Source organism: Stylophora pistillata, chromosome 6 (assembly GCF_964205215.1).
Source record: "Stylophora pistillata chromosome 6, jaStyPist1.2, whole genome shotgun sequence".
NCBI lineage: Eukaryota > Metazoa > Cnidaria > Anthozoa > Scleractinia > Pocilloporidae > Stylophora > Stylophora pistillata.
Window position 1 is genome coordinate 1,646,433 of NC_142524.1, and position 18,346 is coordinate 1,664,778.

At 37.4% G+C, this 18,346-nt stretch overlaps 3 protein-coding genes across 3 annotated transcripts; 2 read left to right on the plus strand and 1 right to left on the minus strand.

The window, feature by feature from the left end:
- The first annotated feature begins 965 nt into the window (after positions 1–965).
- LOC111346366 (uncharacterized) lies at positions 966–2,656 on the plus strand. The gene has a single exon (XM_022953650.2). It carries the CDS (start codon positions 1,197–1,199, stop codon positions 2,421–2,423), a length of 1,227 nt encoding a protein of 408 aa, XP_022809385.2. The 5' UTR covers positions 966–1,196; the 3' UTR covers positions 2,424–2,656.
- A 269-nt stretch (positions 2,657–2,925) lies between these two features.
- Positions 2,926–8,172, plus strand: LOC111346369 (small ribosomal subunit protein uS10m). The gene is made up of 8 exons (XM_022953653.2): positions 2,926–3,074; positions 3,373–3,437; positions 4,276–4,325; positions 4,666–4,739; positions 5,676–5,806; positions 6,011–6,119; positions 6,861–6,950; positions 7,392–8,172. The coding sequence occupies exons 2-8, from the start codon at positions 3,373–3,375 to the stop codon at positions 7,497–7,499; spliced, it is 627 nt and encodes a 208-aa protein (XP_022809388.2). The 5' UTR covers positions 2,926–3,074; the 3' UTR covers positions 7,500–8,172.
- A 2-nt stretch (positions 8,173–8,174) lies between these two features.
- On the minus strand, positions 8,175–17,948 carry LOC111346368 (malate dehydrogenase, cytoplasmic). Its single transcript, XM_022953652.2, has 8 exons — positions 17,791–17,948; positions 13,382–13,477; positions 13,128–13,224; positions 12,683–12,858; positions 11,600–11,722; positions 10,742–10,918; positions 9,912–10,025; positions 8,175–8,883 (listed from the first exon to the last, which is right to left on the minus strand). Exons 1-8 carry the CDS (start codon positions 17,791–17,793, stop codon positions 8,674–8,676), a joined length of 996 nt encoding a protein of 331 aa, XP_022809387.2. The 5' UTR covers positions 17,794–17,948; the 3' UTR covers positions 8,175–8,673.
- Positions 17,949–18,346: the final 398 nt, after the last annotated feature.

The following is an 18,346-nucleotide window of genomic DNA, read 5'->3' on the forward strand; positions in this document are numbered from 1 at the left end:
GTGCTGTTAATAAAGTTTGTTAAATGAACCACATAATTTTCCCTAAACCACAAAGGCAGTAAACGATTCTTCTCTGCAGAGCAAAAATTTTCAATTTTTTAAAAAATCGAGAAGCGTTTTGACTAAACTAAAAGAAATCATTGAAATAGTAAAACTAGAAACGATGGGTGATTGAGTGATATTAGTGAAAAAATTTGCATAAGAACTACGTAGCTTCAAAATCTGTGTTTATCAACTTACAAACTTCCTTAAAAACAGCTGCTACTTACTCTGTTGATAACAAATCGGCTTAGGAAAATAAAAGCGTTTTCAGTCAGAAATCTTGATAAGAATTGCAGAAATTAAAAATTGCGACAAATGACAAAAAGAAAAAATTAAGAAGCTAAAAAATTTGGATAAAGAACGATGCTAGTTAAAAAAGTAAAACAAAACACTTCTCCGACCGTCCAGGGATTCGAACCTTAGCCAGATTAGATCTCGCCTTAGGAACCGTAATTGTGTTGAAAAAAACTTAACATCGTTTTCCCAAATCTCTCCATTAACTTAAAACACCGCAGAAAAGATATTAATCTTGGTTTGCGTCCTGGGGTTAATCAAAACCTTTCCGAGCATTCTAGATTTAAGTGTTTGGACTTCACTAAACAATTTTGTCACGCTCTGCCATATGATTGGTTTGTTATATTCAAACATCCAGGCTTGACTAATTTCAGAATCTTTTGACCAATCGCTGGTTATTTCTTGGACCTTTTATCTGAGCACAGCCGGAAAAAAGCAAGCAAATGCCTCTCGGAACTAATTTGCTTCAAGCTGGCGGAAATGATAATGTTGATGTCTGTGGTTGCCTCTTCGTATAATAAGCGTTTAAAATGTTAGGAGGACATATAGAGCTCAGTGAGTTTGAATAATTGAGATTTTAAGTGGACAGTTTTGTTTAATATTCATTACTAAAGCGAAAATCTCGTCGCATCAGCAGTTGTGACGATAGCAACATCTTCAAAAGAAATTCGCTGTGACTGGAAAGACTCGCATTTTCAGATTATTTGGTCTAACGTAAAACATCTTCATATCATCTGATTTAAAATCTGAGGCAAGGAGTAATGCTTCAATAATCGATTATCTTGTTTTGGTTGTCGCAATTTCACAGAGCTTCCGATCAGCAGAATAAATCAAAGTCAGTTGAACTTGCGGAGTGCAAAATGGTGTTTGGTGGTCCGTTGGAATGCCGAAATTCGACAGCACCTCCAACGCTTTCTTTCGTCTCATCTGCAATGTCCTCGCTACTTATGCTGATAACAGTTCCAGGGAATCTTCTCATTTGCCTAGCAGTTGTTAAAGATCCTTACAAGACGCTCAGATCTCCCTTCAATCTTTTTCTGTTGAATATTTCAGCAGCGGATCTTGTGGTGGGCTTAATCGTTCTTCCATTATCCATAGCGTTTCACCTTCTGGAAGGAATAGGTATTATGTTCGCTCCACTGACCAAATCTTTGCATCTTTCCTTCTTCATTTCATGCACAGCTTCTGTGTTGGGTATCGCAGCTTTGAGTTTGGATCGGTATATTTGTGTTACGTCTCCCATGAAATACCGTTTGAAGCTTAGATCTCGACAAGTCAAGAGGGCTTCATTCATCATTTGGCTGATCTCCGTGGTTTGTCCCTTCACGTATCTGTATGTCGACTTTATAATTTACACTTTTGTGTTCGCTAATGGAACTCTTCTTTTTACATTACTGGTTTTAGCTTTTGTAAACCACAAGATTTACCGCAGTCTTCAAATTCAAAGAAAACAGCTTCAAGCTTTCGCAGACGGTAAGGATTTTAAGACGACAGTAGCTAAGCGCGATGCAAGAGTTACCAAAACATTCGTACTCTTCCTTGCCTCATTCATAGCCTTGACTGTTCCTCCCTTGTCGTTTAGCTATGTGTTAAACTTCTACTCAACGTGCAGCTGCAGAACAATTCACATCTTCAGAGATCTTCAGTTCCTCTCAATATTGTTTCCAAGCTCAGTAAATCTTTTTATTTATGCAATAAGGCTGCCGAACTTCAGAAGAGCTGTAGCAGTGATATGTTCCACAATCTCAAAAAGTCGGTTTTTCGCAACAAACCCTGAACAACCCATGTATGAATCTATTTCAAGTGAAGTGTTTGATAGACAGTATGGAAGAAGTTTCAAACCTTTAACAGAACAGCCTGAATCGATGCGCCTGACCACTGCTGGTACACCTGTCAGGGAAAAAGACGCACAAAATGTCGGAACAACAAACACCGAGCGATGGAGCAGCAGTGACATAGTTTTCTATGAGAATCAAATTGGCGAACATGAGTTGTGCTTGGAAAACGATTTGTATTGGAGGAGTCATTCTCCGAACCAAGAAAGTATCGGCATCTCACAATTCTACAAACTCACAACAGTTGTGTGAGACCACATATCTGACCGTGATGAAGAGTAAGAGCAAATCAGAAGTTGATGATGATAAAAATGACGGAGATGACAAAATTAATTTATAGTAATGTATGTGAACATATGGCAGAGAGATACTGCCGCTAGAAGGAGATCGCTTCCGAACAAGTAACTAACAAACTGAAAATTACTGCGATGTAAAGAAGAACGAAAGAGTCGACGAAAATATCAACAATAAAATAGTTTTAAAAAGTGCCCAACTATGATAACTGAAATAAAACAAGAAAACCGTAATCGCAGTGACAAATTCTCAAAATCACAAATGACCAGGCTAGGTAAATGGCTGTGTTGTGATGGTAATGAGCATTGAAGTCGCGAAAGGAGCAAGAAAATGAAATGGCTCTAAAAGGTTATCCTCCAAAACGACATCTAAAAGGCTCTAAAAAGACATCAGGATCAAAGGCTATCTACACTAAAGTACTTTAGTGAGTGCTTGCTGATGGTGTAAAATGATAAATTCAGGCCAGGAAAAGCGCAAAAAGGGGTGGGAGAGCGGGAGCTAGGTACTAACTTCAACATTGCATGGCGAGGCTACCCAGCAGAAAATATGGCGGCTTCTCTGTAATAATGCGGGGACTTGTTGCGGTGCTCTAATTGATGGGGTTTTGAGGTATGTTCACGAACATTCAACCATTTAACTCGATCAATTCAACTGCACCTTGAGCACGATTGCTCAAGTGCTCAATTTTCTATCTATCCAGCTTCATCGTTTCCCCACTCGTCGGTTCAACTCTGTAGTTTGTATAGCTGAATGGAACAATATCTTTCAACTAGTTTGCAACTTATTGAACCAGCCTGTAATACTGTAGAGTGCTGTCTGGAAATCTGTTTATCCATGCATTTGCATTTACATGGTGTGCCGTCTGTTTTTTTGTTTTTTTTTTTTTTTCTTTCAATCATGTTTCCAGATGTCCTTTGCAGCAAAGAATGCTTTCAGGAGTTTTACAAGTCATCATTTTGGTTCTGTTTCTAGGTGAGTGTGAGAAAACTACTTGTAATTAAAATGAGTAAGAAAAAATTCACTTTCATTATAACTCCTCATTTATACAACATTTCCAGTTGTAATTTGTGTAATAATAATTTTTGGCTCATATTTCGTAAACTCTGCCCTGTTTACGAGGGGTTGTGACCTATCAATGCTCTCAAACAGTAGACTCGACTCAGTTAAAACTAAGCATTTAATCAATGTCTCTCGAATTCCTCTTACAACGGGTGTGTAAATCTCCTCTCTCCAAAAGGTGGGGCCTTAGTGTTATATATCAAGATATCGCATAATAGAATGACTAATCTGATCTCCTATTGGTCGTTCCTAAGTGATAATCAATGAAAGTTCACTCAAGGTTACCTCAATCAATGGTGTTAATTAAGAAACTGAACCTCTGTTCTACTCAAATTACAAAGTCTCCGACACATCTTTGGGGGTTTTTTAAGCAAGGTAAGTTTGAACATGAATCTTTTTCTCGGAGATGCTCAATCTGCACTTCAGATTCATTGCATTGTATAAAAGTACAGTCAGAGTAAGAAGTAGTACCCAAAAACGCAGGCTTGCATACCAGGCATGTCGCATGCACACTACAGAATGCATTGCATGCACTAGATCTTGTCAGGTTATGTTATACTCTACAGGTTGCATTCTTTGTGAAAAAAAAAAACAAGTTTTGCTAATAACATAAAACAATTAGGTTTAAATGAAACGGCTAATGAAGGTAACAGTGTTAAAACAAAGGAAAACTTTACTGGGTTTTTCTTAAGGAAACTCTTATTTTTTTGGCCTCAAGTACATACATGTGTGTAATCTTTTGTTTTCACAGATTAGCATTTTTCTCAGCAAGGCCGCTGTCAGCTTATTGGCGTAAATCAGGTGGGCAAGTGAGAGGGTCTCTTCAAGATTGTTCTCTCTGACAATAATAGAAACATTCTTCTTAGAAGTAGACATAAACATTTAGCATTCACCATGTGTTATCTATGTTTCTCAATCCTTTTGGCTAGGCTGTTTAATGTGAAACATGCTTACTCCCTGTGTCTAATAATTTTTTTAAAAGACAAATTACTTACATTATCCAAATAGGTTTTTTTTGGACTGCAATATATTTAATGATGAAGTATCATAGACATGATGAGATATTATGAATGTAATCACTGTTTTTTACAAGAGTATAATGAAACACAGCTTTCCTTTAATGATAAATGTTATTTGTTAGATCAAGCATTTAGGTTATTATTACACAGAAAACCACAGAACAGCTTTTATTATGCAAGCAAAGCTGATAGTGAGGTAATTTTGATTGTTGTTGTTTCATCCCCAAAGCAGTATTTTTACAAGAAATTATTATTCAACTGCACAAAGTGGAATACAAATAAGGCACAAATAGAGTACAAATATCCCATGTTATTACATGACTCGGGCAGTCAGAGGGCCAATAACTAAAATCAACCAATCAAAATGCTCTATTGCCGGTCAATATTCTCTCAGTATTGGACCGGGCACTGTCCCGAATGGTCCCGAATGATACCGCACTTGTGTCCCTTTGAACTTCAGTCATATAATAAATCTCTTATTAACTAAGCTTGCTCGAGACCGTTCTGGAAGAATATCGGCCCTCGGTCTTTTTTGTATGGACCTCGCTGCACTCGGTCCGTACTGTGAAGACCTTGGGCCGATACTCTCCCAGTACAGCCCTCGCACTTGGTTAATAAGATATATATATTGTACAGTTGATAATTTATGAGACATTTTGGTGTGTAGTATTGCTTAGTAATTTAACTTGTTGTTTTTATCGTGACTTACCCTACTGGCTCATCAAAATACAGCACAACTTGTAAATTTAAAATACTCAACTATTCTACACACCAAAACATTCTAATAGGATATAAATTATGTATGTAATAAGATTCATGGAACACCATTTTTTTTTTTTTTGGAAAAGGTTTGATGTTAGCCATATTGGTTATTACAGAAGCTACATACAATACAGAGAAAACATTATCTCTTTTAAACAATCTTATCATAAATTGATTGCATGGTGCCTTAATAGTGTAAATCTTCAGCCAAGTCGACTTCTTCTGAATACACAGCTCTTTGTATTTTCCCATGTTCCTACATTGAAGGGGGTCAAGTGGTTGGCATACAAGAATAATTATTAGTCCAATAGTGTGGATATTTCAGTTGTTTTCTTGTGAAATTAGTTTTTGAATTTGTGACTGTTTGTAGATTAAAGAAAACCCATTAGCTTATAACCATTTGCTGATCAAGTTGGAAGGGTTGGATGATGGTGTTCTGGACCACTACTGTCAGTTTGTAACCAGTGCTACCAAAATGATGAAACTTGAAGTGAAAAAGAAGTATGTTTAAATTGGTTTTCATAATTTTAGCCCAGCTTGCTTTTAAATACTCAAATGATTATTGATACTGAATGCATTGAATACCATTTCACTATGGTTGGTAACACTTCAAAGCTCTGTGAGCACTTCTATTTAGAGGAACATAAATTCCAGTACCTCTTTCCTTGTGCTCTATTTATAAACAAGTGTCTTTTCTTGTTTTAGATTCAACCTTGTAACAGAGAACTTTAGTCAAACTCTGGTTTACCCACCTGACAGCTACAAACAAGGTGGCATCACGTACGATTTTAAAAAGCATGGCCGTATGATTCAGGTTGGAATTACAGTTAGCGTGTAAATCACATTCAGCTCTGAAAGATGAGACAGGTGTACATTTATGTGTTCCTGACTAATTTTGTTTGGTGAAGATCTAGGAATACCCACCAAGTTAATTTTTATTGTTTCTTGTCAAGAACAAGACTTGTGTTTCGTAAATGTGACCAAATTACCAAGCCATGTTGACCACACAAGCTTATAATAATGATGAATAAAGGATTTATGATATGGCTGAAAGACCACACCAAAGAAAATCAATGTTGCATATATTTACCAACCTCATTGTAATCTGCTGTGTTTTGACTATCTTCTAGACTGACGACTGCTAGGTTTTGCAATCTCATTGCTGTAAAGTCATCTTGAAAACTTTTCTCAAGTAGTATAAAAGGTTCTTCATGGTATGAGGCTGGCAGGTAGTGAAGGCAAATTAGGCTCATCTTGCCAGCTCAAATCAATTAGAGTTTTTCACATAATTATTTTAAAACAATTTTCCATTGGTTAGGTTCCTCTTTGGAATCCCAAACTGCTGTAAGAAGCAAATTAATTTCATCTTGAGCTTTAACTGGAGCAACTTTTCCTATAAATCTGGAACAACTTAGGAATAATTTCTACACATAATAGCTCATTAATAAGATGAACCCAGAAGGAAAGTTAAATGTGCATAAAGGAAATCCTCATCTACACATACATGTAGAATTCTTTGGATGTAGTTAATCAAGATGCTCATTGTTATTCACAGGTTGCAGAGGTTCCATTCAGCAAGTCAGATATCTTTGTTCAATATTTGCAAGATAATATTCCACCTGGTGTCACAGTCCACATGGAACTGGTGAGAAAATAAAGGAGTGCTTAAAATTAAGTCTCAAGAGATTTATCCCTATAGACTGGTGGATTCTCCTCTTAAATTGTGTTGTATTCCTTTAAGAATATTCAAGTTAACTATGCAAATGTTCTATTTAAAGTTTGATTTTTGAGATCAGTGTCAACACAGGATATTGTGAGGACTTGGAAAACTAACATCTAGTTTGTTTCCATAAACAAGATGGCCTTCAATGTTTCATGCTGCATGTTCATGTTCTTAAAAAGATTTAATGATGTAAAATTTTCCTTCAAAGGGAAGCATCTCCCTGACATAATATCATTAAAGGTGAAGGCTACAAATTTTACTTTTAAAAGAAATGTGAAAACAGTCCCTCGTTACTCTTGGACACATATATTTCTGTCAGTGAAGTTTATCCATTTAAAATTTTCTCTTCAACTTCATCAACAGAAAAAGTGGGAAGACTTTGTTTCACCTCCTGACCCCAGACTTCTGGAGCAGGAAAGATTGGAAAGGGAAAAGATTGAAGCATGGAAGAACAAAAACCAATCTAAATAAAAGTGGACACATTCACTAATGAAGAGAAAGGATGAAACAAAATGACTTTAGGATTTGTTGTAATGAAAGGACTTTGAAGCTGCTTTTAATCTGAGTTTCCTTGACATAGTCTCTAAGAATTTTCACACCTATGAGTACCTTTTGTAAAAAAATTGATAGTAATCTGAAGAAGGGAAAATATCATGTCAGGAGTGAATTCTATGCAAGTGTAGCTTTTTCTGTTACTTGAGGGGATAAAAGAAAAAAAAAGGCAAGTGAGAGAACGAGGGAGGATTACCTATTTGACCCCTAGGGAGTGTTTAGCATCTAATTTCTCCTTACCATACAACCCCTGAATCAAACAGTAGGGTCATGAGAATAAAGGAAGTGATCACCAACTAAAGAAGCTCTAGATTTTCAAACAAATTCTCCTTGTTAGCACCTTAGGAAATACATAGAGAATGATATGGAAAATATGAATCCTGATATCAGGGTCTTTAAGGGTTAATAAGAGGGAAAAAAGGACTTTTCTTCAACTTTCCTGAAAAGCCTACTGAGTTTCTTTTGTTAGCTCATATGCTTGTCTTCGTTGACTTAGGATTTCCTACAAGCCACTTGTAAAGAAAGTTGTAACTTAGCAAAGGCACTTGATGAATATTTCAAAAACCACTACTGACTTTTTATTGACACCACAGCTGGTTGAATGTCTTGACTTTATTTAGGGTCGGAAAAAATCAGCAATATCACACAACACCCGTGCAAGTCACATCTTTAGCATAGAGCCACACAGCACTTGACTAAATTCAGCCCAAACTGGAGTACACTAGATATACTGTAGACACTCAAGTAAGTTACCGAGAGAAGGGGGCATACAGCTGTATTTAAAAATGGGACTCAGACATAATTGATAGAAACCAATTGGAGATCATCACTTTCCTTCTAACTGTTGTTGAACTTTAATGAAGATTGTCTGCAGTATACATTTTGTTTGAAAAACCTACATTATTTATCACAGACACTAATAATGGCATTCAAGTACAGTTTTCTTTTGTAGCAGTAAAATTAGCCAGAATTAGTACCAATGCTAGCATTTTAAATTAAGGGTAGAGACAAGGCATCTTAAGGGAGGGTGCTCATTTCAGCAGTTACAGTACTTCAAGTTGTATGGAAGTCATAACTGAGATGGTGCTGCTAGTCATTCAAGAAATGACTGACAGCTCTCCTTCTCCTCCACAAGCTCTTTAGCAGTGGCGTCCATTTTCTCACGTGAGAAGTCATCAATGGCCAGACCCTGTACTATTTCATATTTATGGTTTGAGGAAATCTTCACTGGAAATGAGTACACAATATCTTTTGGTATTCCATAAGAACCATCTGACACCACCCCCATGGAAACCAACTCACCCTATAAAGAAAAAGTTGCAAGAACTGAACATTAAAATACAAGGAAAAGACTACGGACAAGTACAGAAGGCAATGGAATTACTACTATTGAGTGAGGAGATATCATCTTCTCCAATCAACAGTTGACACCTTCTAGGTTGTGTGTTACTGTTGCCCATTTATTCCCCAGGAGAGAGAAAGAACCTTGTGACATTAAACTCTTTATATGAAGAGGCCACACAGTAACCCCAACTAGGACACAGTCACAGAATACCCAATCCTACAGAATGATCTGAGTATGTCTTTGTACAAATGTCACCTTTTCCATGAGGCAAAAGTTTGCTTTGAATAATTAAACACTGATTTGCAGAATTGATTGAAGCTGCTATGTTATTTCAAACATAAGTATATACTAAAACAGAGGATGGTATCAATGATGTGCTCTGATCGGTTACTCAAACTCTGAATAATACTAAAACAGTGGATAGCATTGAAGACCCACTCTGATTGGCTAGTCAAACTCCAAATATCCTTTGCTATTTACCTCCGAACAACTCGGGGGAAAAAATGGCATCCCAGTTTGCATCCACGACAAGTGAAGAAATCACTCAACTTAACGACAGTGGTGTAAATTATCTCACTGTTTTAGTATAAACTAAAACAACTATTCACCCCAATGTCAGTGGTTAGCGGTAGATACTTACCTCGCCACTTCGCGGCTCAGTAAATATCCACCACTAACCACCTCCACTTCATTGAATAGTTGTTAAATATTCACCTCTGAGCAACTCATGCTGGATTTGTGCTCAAAAATATGGTAATGGTACCAGATATAAATGAATTATTATCCTTTTTTTTTTTGCTATATTAACTCGCTGTTTCAGTACGTACTAAAAACAACTTTTCACCTCAAGTGTCGGTGGCCAGTGTTTGATATTTACCTTGCTGCTTTGCAGCTCATTCAATAACCATCACTAGCCACCTCCACTTTGGTGAATAGTTGTTAAATGTTAGAGGAAGGGATCCTGTGACCCTTAATGTAAAACTTACGTCAGCTGTACCAAACCACCAGTCTCTCATGTGATCACATATTGCCTTAGCAGCTGACATGGCACTGGATAACTTACGAGCTGAAATGATAGCAGCACCACGCTTTTGTACTGTCTGAGGAGAGAAATCCATTTAATTATTCCTCTCATAAGTAAAGTCTGTTTACGAGCTTAGTGGCCCATTAGGCCGGTGCTTAACTCCAGTTTCTGTAGCATGAAGCAACTAGGAGTATTTCTACTCCCCCCTGGATGGGATGCTAGTCCATCGCAGGGTTACCCCCAGCATTAAATTGCCAGTACCCATTTATACACCTGGGTGAAGAGAGGCACTGTGAGAGTAAAGTGTCTTGCCTAAGAACACAACACAATGTCCCGGCCGGGGCTCGAACCCAGACCACTCGATCCAGAGTCGAGTGCACTAACCATGAGGCCACCATGCCTCCACTATTCTTCTCATATAGTGGCACAAATGTTACAATGTTAACTTCAGTCATATGTTTAACATACACTGTGACTGTTACTTTTAATCATCAACTGAGTTGATTAGCCACTGCAGAACAATTCTAAAGCTGACGTTTCCCAAGTGTCAGCCTTTCATCAGAGCCCTTTATTGTTAGCCCTTTGCTCTGACAAAGGACTAACCCTTGAAATGTCAGCTTTATATTAAACTTTTTATGATGGCCAATTTACAATTATTTATCAACTCAGTTGCTATTAATAACCAAAATTAATTATCCTGAAAATAAGATAGTCTACCTAGCACCACATCAAACCCAACAAAATATCAAATTAATTACAAAAAATTAAAGCTCATAATACCAAGTAACTTACTGTAATAAATTCACCATTCAACCACGTGTCATCACTGACAGCTTGTCTGATTGACACAGATCCATCTGACATAAGAACAGTTCCATGATTGACATCTGGGTACTGCGTGGACGAGTGATTTCCCCAGATGATGATATTTTTCACCACTTCAACTTGGGTGCCAATTCTACTCGCAATCTGCAAAGTCCAATTAAAATAATTTCTCTTCCAATACAATGTTATTAATTAGTCATGGAAACAGGAAGCATCTGCTTTCTTTGTTAAGAAAGGTAACTAAGAAGTTTGGAATTTGAGGTAAATGCTCCGACACTGAGCTACATTAAGGCCATGTTGGACTCTAAATTAGTTTCTACTTTCAAGGATCATTTAGGGTTTTCCCAGGAATTGACAACTCTCTAATATTATTTACAACACATTTTGGCCAAGGCTCTTTTCATTGAAATCAGTTACCTTATGAAGATCTAACTCAGAAATAAGCATTGGTTGCAGCTTTGAAACTACTTCCTATCTTGTCAACTTCAGATTTTATTTTTATTTTCCATACCCATTCCAGCTCTCTTTCAAAAAATTTAAGATGATTACGAGTAAAACCCTGAAATGGCCAAGATCAGAGTGAACATGAACGCAGAGTTTGTACCTCCTCCTGAATTACAAACCTGGTGAATCAGGATGAATTAATGTTAGAATCACATAACTGAATAAAATCTTGCATTCTGATTGGTTAACAAAGCGAGGTATTAAGTGTGGAATTGCGAGTTAAAAGCAAGGCTACACTGTAAGTGATATTGTTTTCCCATGCAATTACCTTGTCAGGTAATGATTTTTCCCATAGTACAACCATTTGTCTATCTCATTTACCTGTGCCTTTGCCCTGTTCATGTCCAGCCGCGTCAGGCATGTAAAATTTTCAGGTGGAATGGATGGAGCATTCATCTTGGCCACCATACAGTTTGTGTTTGCAGGGTTCCCAACAACCAACACCTATGAAATTAAATCAGTCAACAAGCATTTATTAAGCACCAACAAAACACATCCACTATGAAAAAATGATTTTCAGAAGGCTTAATTTAATTTGATCACAGAAGAAATGGTCTGGTATTAGCATGGTATCAATAAAAAATGTTCACTGATATTAATAACGAGTAACATTAAGCCTTGTTAATGATTAAGGTATAACCAGCTTGGTTTTAATGAGGCCAGAATTAAGAGCAGACCTTGATCAAGTAAACTCTTTGACTCCCATGAGTGACCAACACAGAATTTCTTCTTAGAATATCAAGGGAAATTCTCAAAACTAACAACATGCTCTATGTTGTAGAGCATAGAGTATAGAGAATTACTAGTGAGATCTTGGGAGTGAAAGGGCTAACCAGGTTGCAGAGGAGTTGGGTTGGAGGCATAAAATCAACATAAAAACTCATTCTCAAGGATTGGTTGTAAAATTTGGAATAGCATCCCAGGAAACTTAAGGAATCTTCCAAAACATATTTTCAAGAAAAAGATAACAATATTATTTCAAAATCTTCAAGTTCAGGATAGTTATGTTGACGTAGAACGAATAGTCAATGAGGTGTCAAAAGTTAAATACAGTTAATAGTAGTGTATAACTTATGTATTCTTCTATTTATTGTCATGTGTTTCTGTTTCTGTATTTTTATCTCATACTGTCATTCGTGCTTTAATGATTTAATTTTGGTTTCTTGTATAATATTATTGAATCTTTCGTTAAGCCGAATTTTATTTTAGATGTTTTAGCGTCCACACACACTACCTGCCGAGACTAGCTCTGCTATTTGTGGGTAGTGCATCATTATGCTAAGTTTCATGTCATGTCTGATTACAATAAAATACAAAAAGAAAAGAGGAAAAGAGGGCTGGTAACTAGGATTTCCAGTAAAATGATAAATGACAATACAATGGTTATTTTCACTGGCATCGTACCTTGACAGTTTTCTTGGCATGTTGATTCAGGGCCTTTCCCTGTTCAACAAAGATCTTAGCATTGGCTTTCAGAAGATCTTTTCTCTCCATTCCTTGTTTTCGTGGCATGGCTCCAACCAGAATGGCCACATCAATGTTGCTGAATGCCTCACCTGGCTCAGAAGTTGAAATTACCTCTGACAGATATAAAAAAAATTGAAACAAAATTGAACCTGCAAAATCAAACTATCTTTGGGTTTTACATGGAAAAAGAAGAGAATTTGCAGGGAGAATCTCTCGGTGCATCAGAAGTCTTTAGCAGCCTTCCTCTATGCAACCCGGCTTCAAAAGCAAAATAACCAACAGTCATTCACGGAACTTGATAATTGTATATTATCCGAGTCAAAATTTAATAGACTATTACAACTTTAATTTATAATATCGCTAGTCCCTCTTGTTTTTTTACCTTGCAATAAAGGAAAGGCACAGTCTTGCAATTCCATCACTACACCCTCCAATACAGGCATCATAGGAACAATATCCAGCAAGAGTACACTCAGTGGCTGAGGACAAGAATAAATATACCATCTATCATCCAAAGACACCAAACAAGAAATGTTGACGAACCATAACAAGTGGATCCTAATGGCTCAATTTGTTTCAAATTGGATTCATTTTCTACAGCATAACACACATCTAGCTTGTAATGTCCTTCCTTACCTGATTAGTTCCAAACACATCTCCTTTGCAAACAGAATAGAGTAGAGAGTAAGCAATCTGTCCAGCAGCACCAGTGATACAAATACGCAAAGGCTCCTAAAAAGCAAAAGTGGTTGTGCAAATTTAAGAGAAATACTACAATCTAAGGTTTTCCATTGTCGTCTCCAAAAAGTTATCAATTCCAAAACATTATCTGGCAAAGTCTTGCACATATTTGCCTCTTGCACTTGCCTGTGATTTATTGGAAGAAATACACATCTAATTTAATAATTTGGGGTGATTCAGCTTTATCATTGGTGGAGCTTTAAAGTAATTTCTTTTGCTTCAACTGGAAATGTTCAATTCAATATGATAACAATTTGTTTAACAATAATCACACAAAAAACAAAATATGCCAACCTTAACAATGAAACCGCTTAAGTTGTGGACCTTTCTAATTCCTTTGTCCAACAAGAGTGTGAGCAATGAACTATCTCTCTACACTCACACATTCATAAGGCAGAAATGTAACAGTGGAAAGGAAAAGGGGGGAACTTGTCCACCCACCCCCTTGGGTAGAGGGATCCAAAACATCATATTACCAATATTACCCATATCACCCCACCCTTCCAAACCTCAAGTGGTGCATTTATTTATACAAAGTCATTTAGTTTAAATACCAGAAAACTTTTTGTAAAGAGAGCTGGTTTTAAGGGTTTTCGGAAAGAATTAACATAATATACTTATTATTGGATCAAATTCTGTAAGCATTCTCGGAACTTCAAAGAGAAAAAAAATGTACACAACTACATCCGGATTACTGCAAATTAGTAAAGTAAAGTAAAGTTTATTGACAGTGTTTCCACAGAGTGGCTCTTAATCTGTCACTAACTAAATACATTATAGGATCAACTAAAACCTATTTAATATTTACAATCATAAATTTAAAATAACTAAACATTCCAGTCTGTATACACTTAAAACTTAAACTAAATTAAAATTACTAAAGATGTGCCTTCGCCCAGTTTTTTAAGTATTTAAATAAACGCGATGTAAAAAAATGCAAATCATCACAGGTTTTCAGGTCCTTTGGTAGATTATTAAATAAAACGGCCGAGGTGTCTTGAAAGGTCCCCTTTTCTAAAGGAACCTGCAGCCTAATACAGTCTGATGAGCACAGTTCTCTACATAGAGGGACTCATTGTAAGTTCAGATAATTTATGTTGGCCACTGTTTAAAATAAAGCACTTTAAAGGTCAACTTCAGCAAATTAAAATTCCTTCTTTCTTCGACAGGAAGCCAATTTAGCTTTAAAACGTCTCCAATGTTATTAACATATCTGCCCTAAACAAAAACTTGCAGCAACAAACTCAATTTTTTGAAGGCACTTCAGCAAGTATCGCAGCAGGGGTGAAAAGACAGAGTCACAATAGTCAAGTCTTGATAACACAAGAAATTCTGCAAGTCTCTTTCTTAGGCTGAAGACTGTAAAGTGTTTCAACTTACGAAGTGTACGCAAGACTCCATAAGAGGCATTTGCCACATCCTTAAAATGATCATTCCACTTCAAATTCTCTTGAAGTTTTACTCCCAGTAACTTTGTTTCACTCACTCTTTCCAACTGGCGATTCAAGATTTCCAATTGTGTGATCTGATGTTTAAGATCATGGACTCGAGCCAGTTGATTTGTTGATAGCACCATCTGTTTGGTTTTCACCGGATTAAGGGAAAGATTTGATGTACAAGACCAGCTGGCCATGTTACTGAGGGAGTTGTTAAAGTCGGCAACATTTTGCACGAGGTTATTAACGGCGGACTGTTTGTACAGGGTGGTGTCACCAGCATATTGATACCACGAGATTGAGTCGTTGAAGTTGTCCTGCAGATCCGCAGTACAGATGTTGAATAACAATGGGGCTAAAATAGATCCTTGGGGAACACCGAACAGCAGACTTTCCAGAGTCAATTTTTTGTCGTCAATTTGCACATACTGACAGCAATCGCAGAGGTAGTTTGTCATCCAAGACAAAAAGGGTTTTGAGAAACCCATTCTGCACATCTTTTGGATGATAACAGAATACGACACGGTGTCAAATGTTTTCGAGTAATCGGCCAACACCATTAAGGTTAGTTCACCTTTTTTCATGGCCCTGATTATATCATCTCTAACGCGCAATAAGACAGTGGTGGTTGAATGGCCTTTACGGAATCCAGACATCGTTTGCTTCAAGGATTGATTAACTTCAATATAGTCAACTATTTGTTGTGCAACAAGTTTTTCAATGACTTTTGACAAGAACGGTAGTATCGAAACTGGTCTGAAATGGCTTTCATCTGTTGGATTACCTATCTTGGGAATTGGACTTATGCGACCCACTTTCCATATCCTGGGAAATATTGACTTTGAAATTAAATTGTTAAGGATATTAGTAAGCGGACTGGCTATTGCTTTTGCTGCTAGCTTCAAGAATCGGGCTGGAATTAGGTCTGGTCCAGTAGAACAGTCTGCATGGAGTGTCTTTAAGGCTTGGAAAACTTCATGGTAGGTGACGGGACAAAGGTTAAAAGTTAATCTGTCATTCTCATGCGGTGGTAGGTCCTTTATAACTCCAAGCAAATCTTTAAAAGGGATTGGTGGATTATTTCCTGCGAGAGTTCTTTCTGCAGTTCCCACAAAGAATTTATTTAAAGAGTCAGGGTCAAATCAAATTGGGTTTTGACTTGGTTTTAGTATCTGATGAATGACGTTCCAGATTTCTTTTGGCTTTTTTGGTAATAATGCTTTTTTCACAAACTGTTCGCGTGCAACACAAATGGCTCTTTTCAATTTGTTTCTCGCATTTTGAAATGCATCCCACGCTGCTGCAGTGAGTGTCCGATGGGCAGCCTTCCTCAGCTTAGCCCTATTGGCTTGAGGCAATTGAATCTCCTCAGTTTTCATCCAAGGGGGTGGTGGTCACGGAAGAAGAATGCGACATAGTGGAGTGTGCCTATCAATATGCTCAACAAGTATAAAATTTAGTAAATCAAGCTGACAGTCCAGATCATCAGACAAATAAATTAATGAAAAGGGAGCCTGATCCAAATCAGTTACAAAAGCCTGTCCATCAAAGTTTTTCATGTAGCATATGAATTTATATCTTGGCTTGAAACATTCCACCCTGACATTGGCACAGGCAAAGATACCATCATGGTCACTGATAATCGAACAAGGAAGTATGTCAGTGTGCGTGATCCTGTTAGGACAATTGGTTACAATGTGATCTATCAACGAGCTGGAATGCCTTGATACTCTGGTCGGCTCTTGTACCATTTGCTGCAAATAGAAAACTTCGAGTAGCTCATTATACTGCCTTGTGGTAGCACAATCTCGGTTCAGTAAATCAATGTTCATGTCACTAGTTAGCATTAACAGGCCATCCCAGTTATTAATATGGCTGAGCATATCTTCCACGTTGTTTAACCATTCTTGTGTACTCAGAACTCTAGTTGAACAATACATGGCCCCTATAAACACCTTGCTATGTCTATTTCTTCCTGGTATCTCAATCCATAAATGTTTGAGATCAGGGTGTAAGTTTTCTAGATCTTTTCACCATGAAAATTTGATATTCTCATCGATACACATGCCGACATCTCCACCTTTCATTTTTTCATGATTACGATTTTCCATCTGGTAGCCCTGGATTTTAACATATTCGAGTAGCTCCGGGTTATTTAATTAAGGTTATTTAATTAATTATATAATTAATTTAATTAAGGGAGTAATGTTGATGTTTGACCCCACAGACAACGCCTTGAAAATACTTAAAAAATTAATGGCTTTTAGGTTTAAACTAAAATATTTTGCAAATACCTTTTAAATGGTAAGGTATATGCAGCCTGGGTGAGGGGAAGGCCTTGGGTCAATTTTTGCTGGGTACACGCCGCTTGCCTCTCCCAACCCCGGCCCACCGCCATTAGTCTACTCTGTGGCCGGTTATAGACCCTATCTCAGTCACTTTTGGTAATATGGTAAAATACTTTAATCTACAAATCTTCTCACCTTTAAATCCTTACTCACGAGAATTGTATTACCCCCAAAATCCTGAAGAATGTACGACCCCCTTCTAGTAACTGTTGTAAAATGCAACCCCCAAAGACTAAGAAAGAAGGCTCTGTGGCAGTTTATTTAGAAATTAACCCTCAGGACTTGAGGTAAAGTGCTTATTTTGTAGAAAATACATCTAATCTTGAAGGGATAAAGTAAGAGAAAAAGTTCAAAGTCGGAGTTAAGAAATAATATATTCTAATCGAGGGGCCAGGCTACAGATTCGCAAAAGAATAGGTCAAACTGTCGGATTACGGTAAAACTACGGCCAGTTCTGGCCTGATAAGTGAGGAATAAGGTAAGAAGTGTGCGTACGATGCTAAAATTTCTGTATACTTACCATGGCGCCAAAGTTAAACTCCACTACGAGAACAGGCGTTAAGATTCGAACCAAACGTGCCACGCAACACGACTGCACGAGTATGAACGAGGGCGGGTGGAACTGTGGGTACTAAGCGTGACTTGTCTGTCACGATAGAATCACATGAAAGTCACAACTATTAAACAAGGACATAAGACTTCTCCGCTCGCTCTTTCAATGACATCAGCATGTGATCCTGATATATCGAAACTTTTAGTACAAAGGGACGTTGGCGGCAGCAGAGGAAGTTGGTCTGGGAGTCGGAGTAACCCAGTTTACTCAAATTTCTTAACTTGTCACGTAACTTCAAAGTACAATCATCATTTTGTATGGCGAGAGGGGGCTAGGTCGGGACACTCTCAACACACACCATGCATCTACTATGTATCTCGCTCCATATCGATGGTATTTTTCTCCCTCTCCCGACAGGAATACATAATGAAAGGGAACAATGGTCGTGTTTTAGCGTTCATAGCGAAAAGCTCGTTCCAAAAAGTAGAAAATCATTATCTGTTTTTGCGGTTCCTCTGACATG

What these genes read in the sequence shown, in the direction of transcription:
- LOC111346366 (XM_022953650.2), top strand. Translation starts at nt 1,197, where the DNA reads ATGGTGTTTGGTGGTCCGTTGGAATGCCGAAATTCGACAGCACCTCCA.
- LOC111346369 (XM_022953653.2), top strand. Translation starts at nt 3,373, where the DNA reads ATGTCCTTTGCAGCAAAGAATGCTTTCAGGAGTTTTACAAGTCATCAT. An exon ending in CAAGCAAAGCTGATAGTGAG is followed by an intron (nt 4,740 to 5,675) that starts GTAATTTTGATT and finishes GACTGTTTGTAG; the next exon opens with ATTAAAGAAAACCCATTAGC. An exon ending in TCACAGTCCACATGGAACTG is followed by an intron (nt 6,951 to 7,391) that starts GTGAGAAAATAA and finishes CTTCATCAACAG; the next exon opens with AAAAAGTGGGAAGACTTTGT.
- LOC111346368 (XM_022953652.2), bottom strand. An exon ending in ATGTGTTTGGAACTAATCAG is followed by an intron (nt 13,225 to 13,381) that starts GTAAGGAAGGAC and finishes TCTTGTCCTCAG; the next exon opens with CCACTGAGTGTACTCTTGCT. An exon ending in TGAACAGGGCAAAGGCACAG is followed by an intron (nt 10,919 to 11,599) that starts GTAAATGAGATA and finishes TGGACTTTGCAG; the next exon opens with ATTGCGAGTAGAATTGGCAC.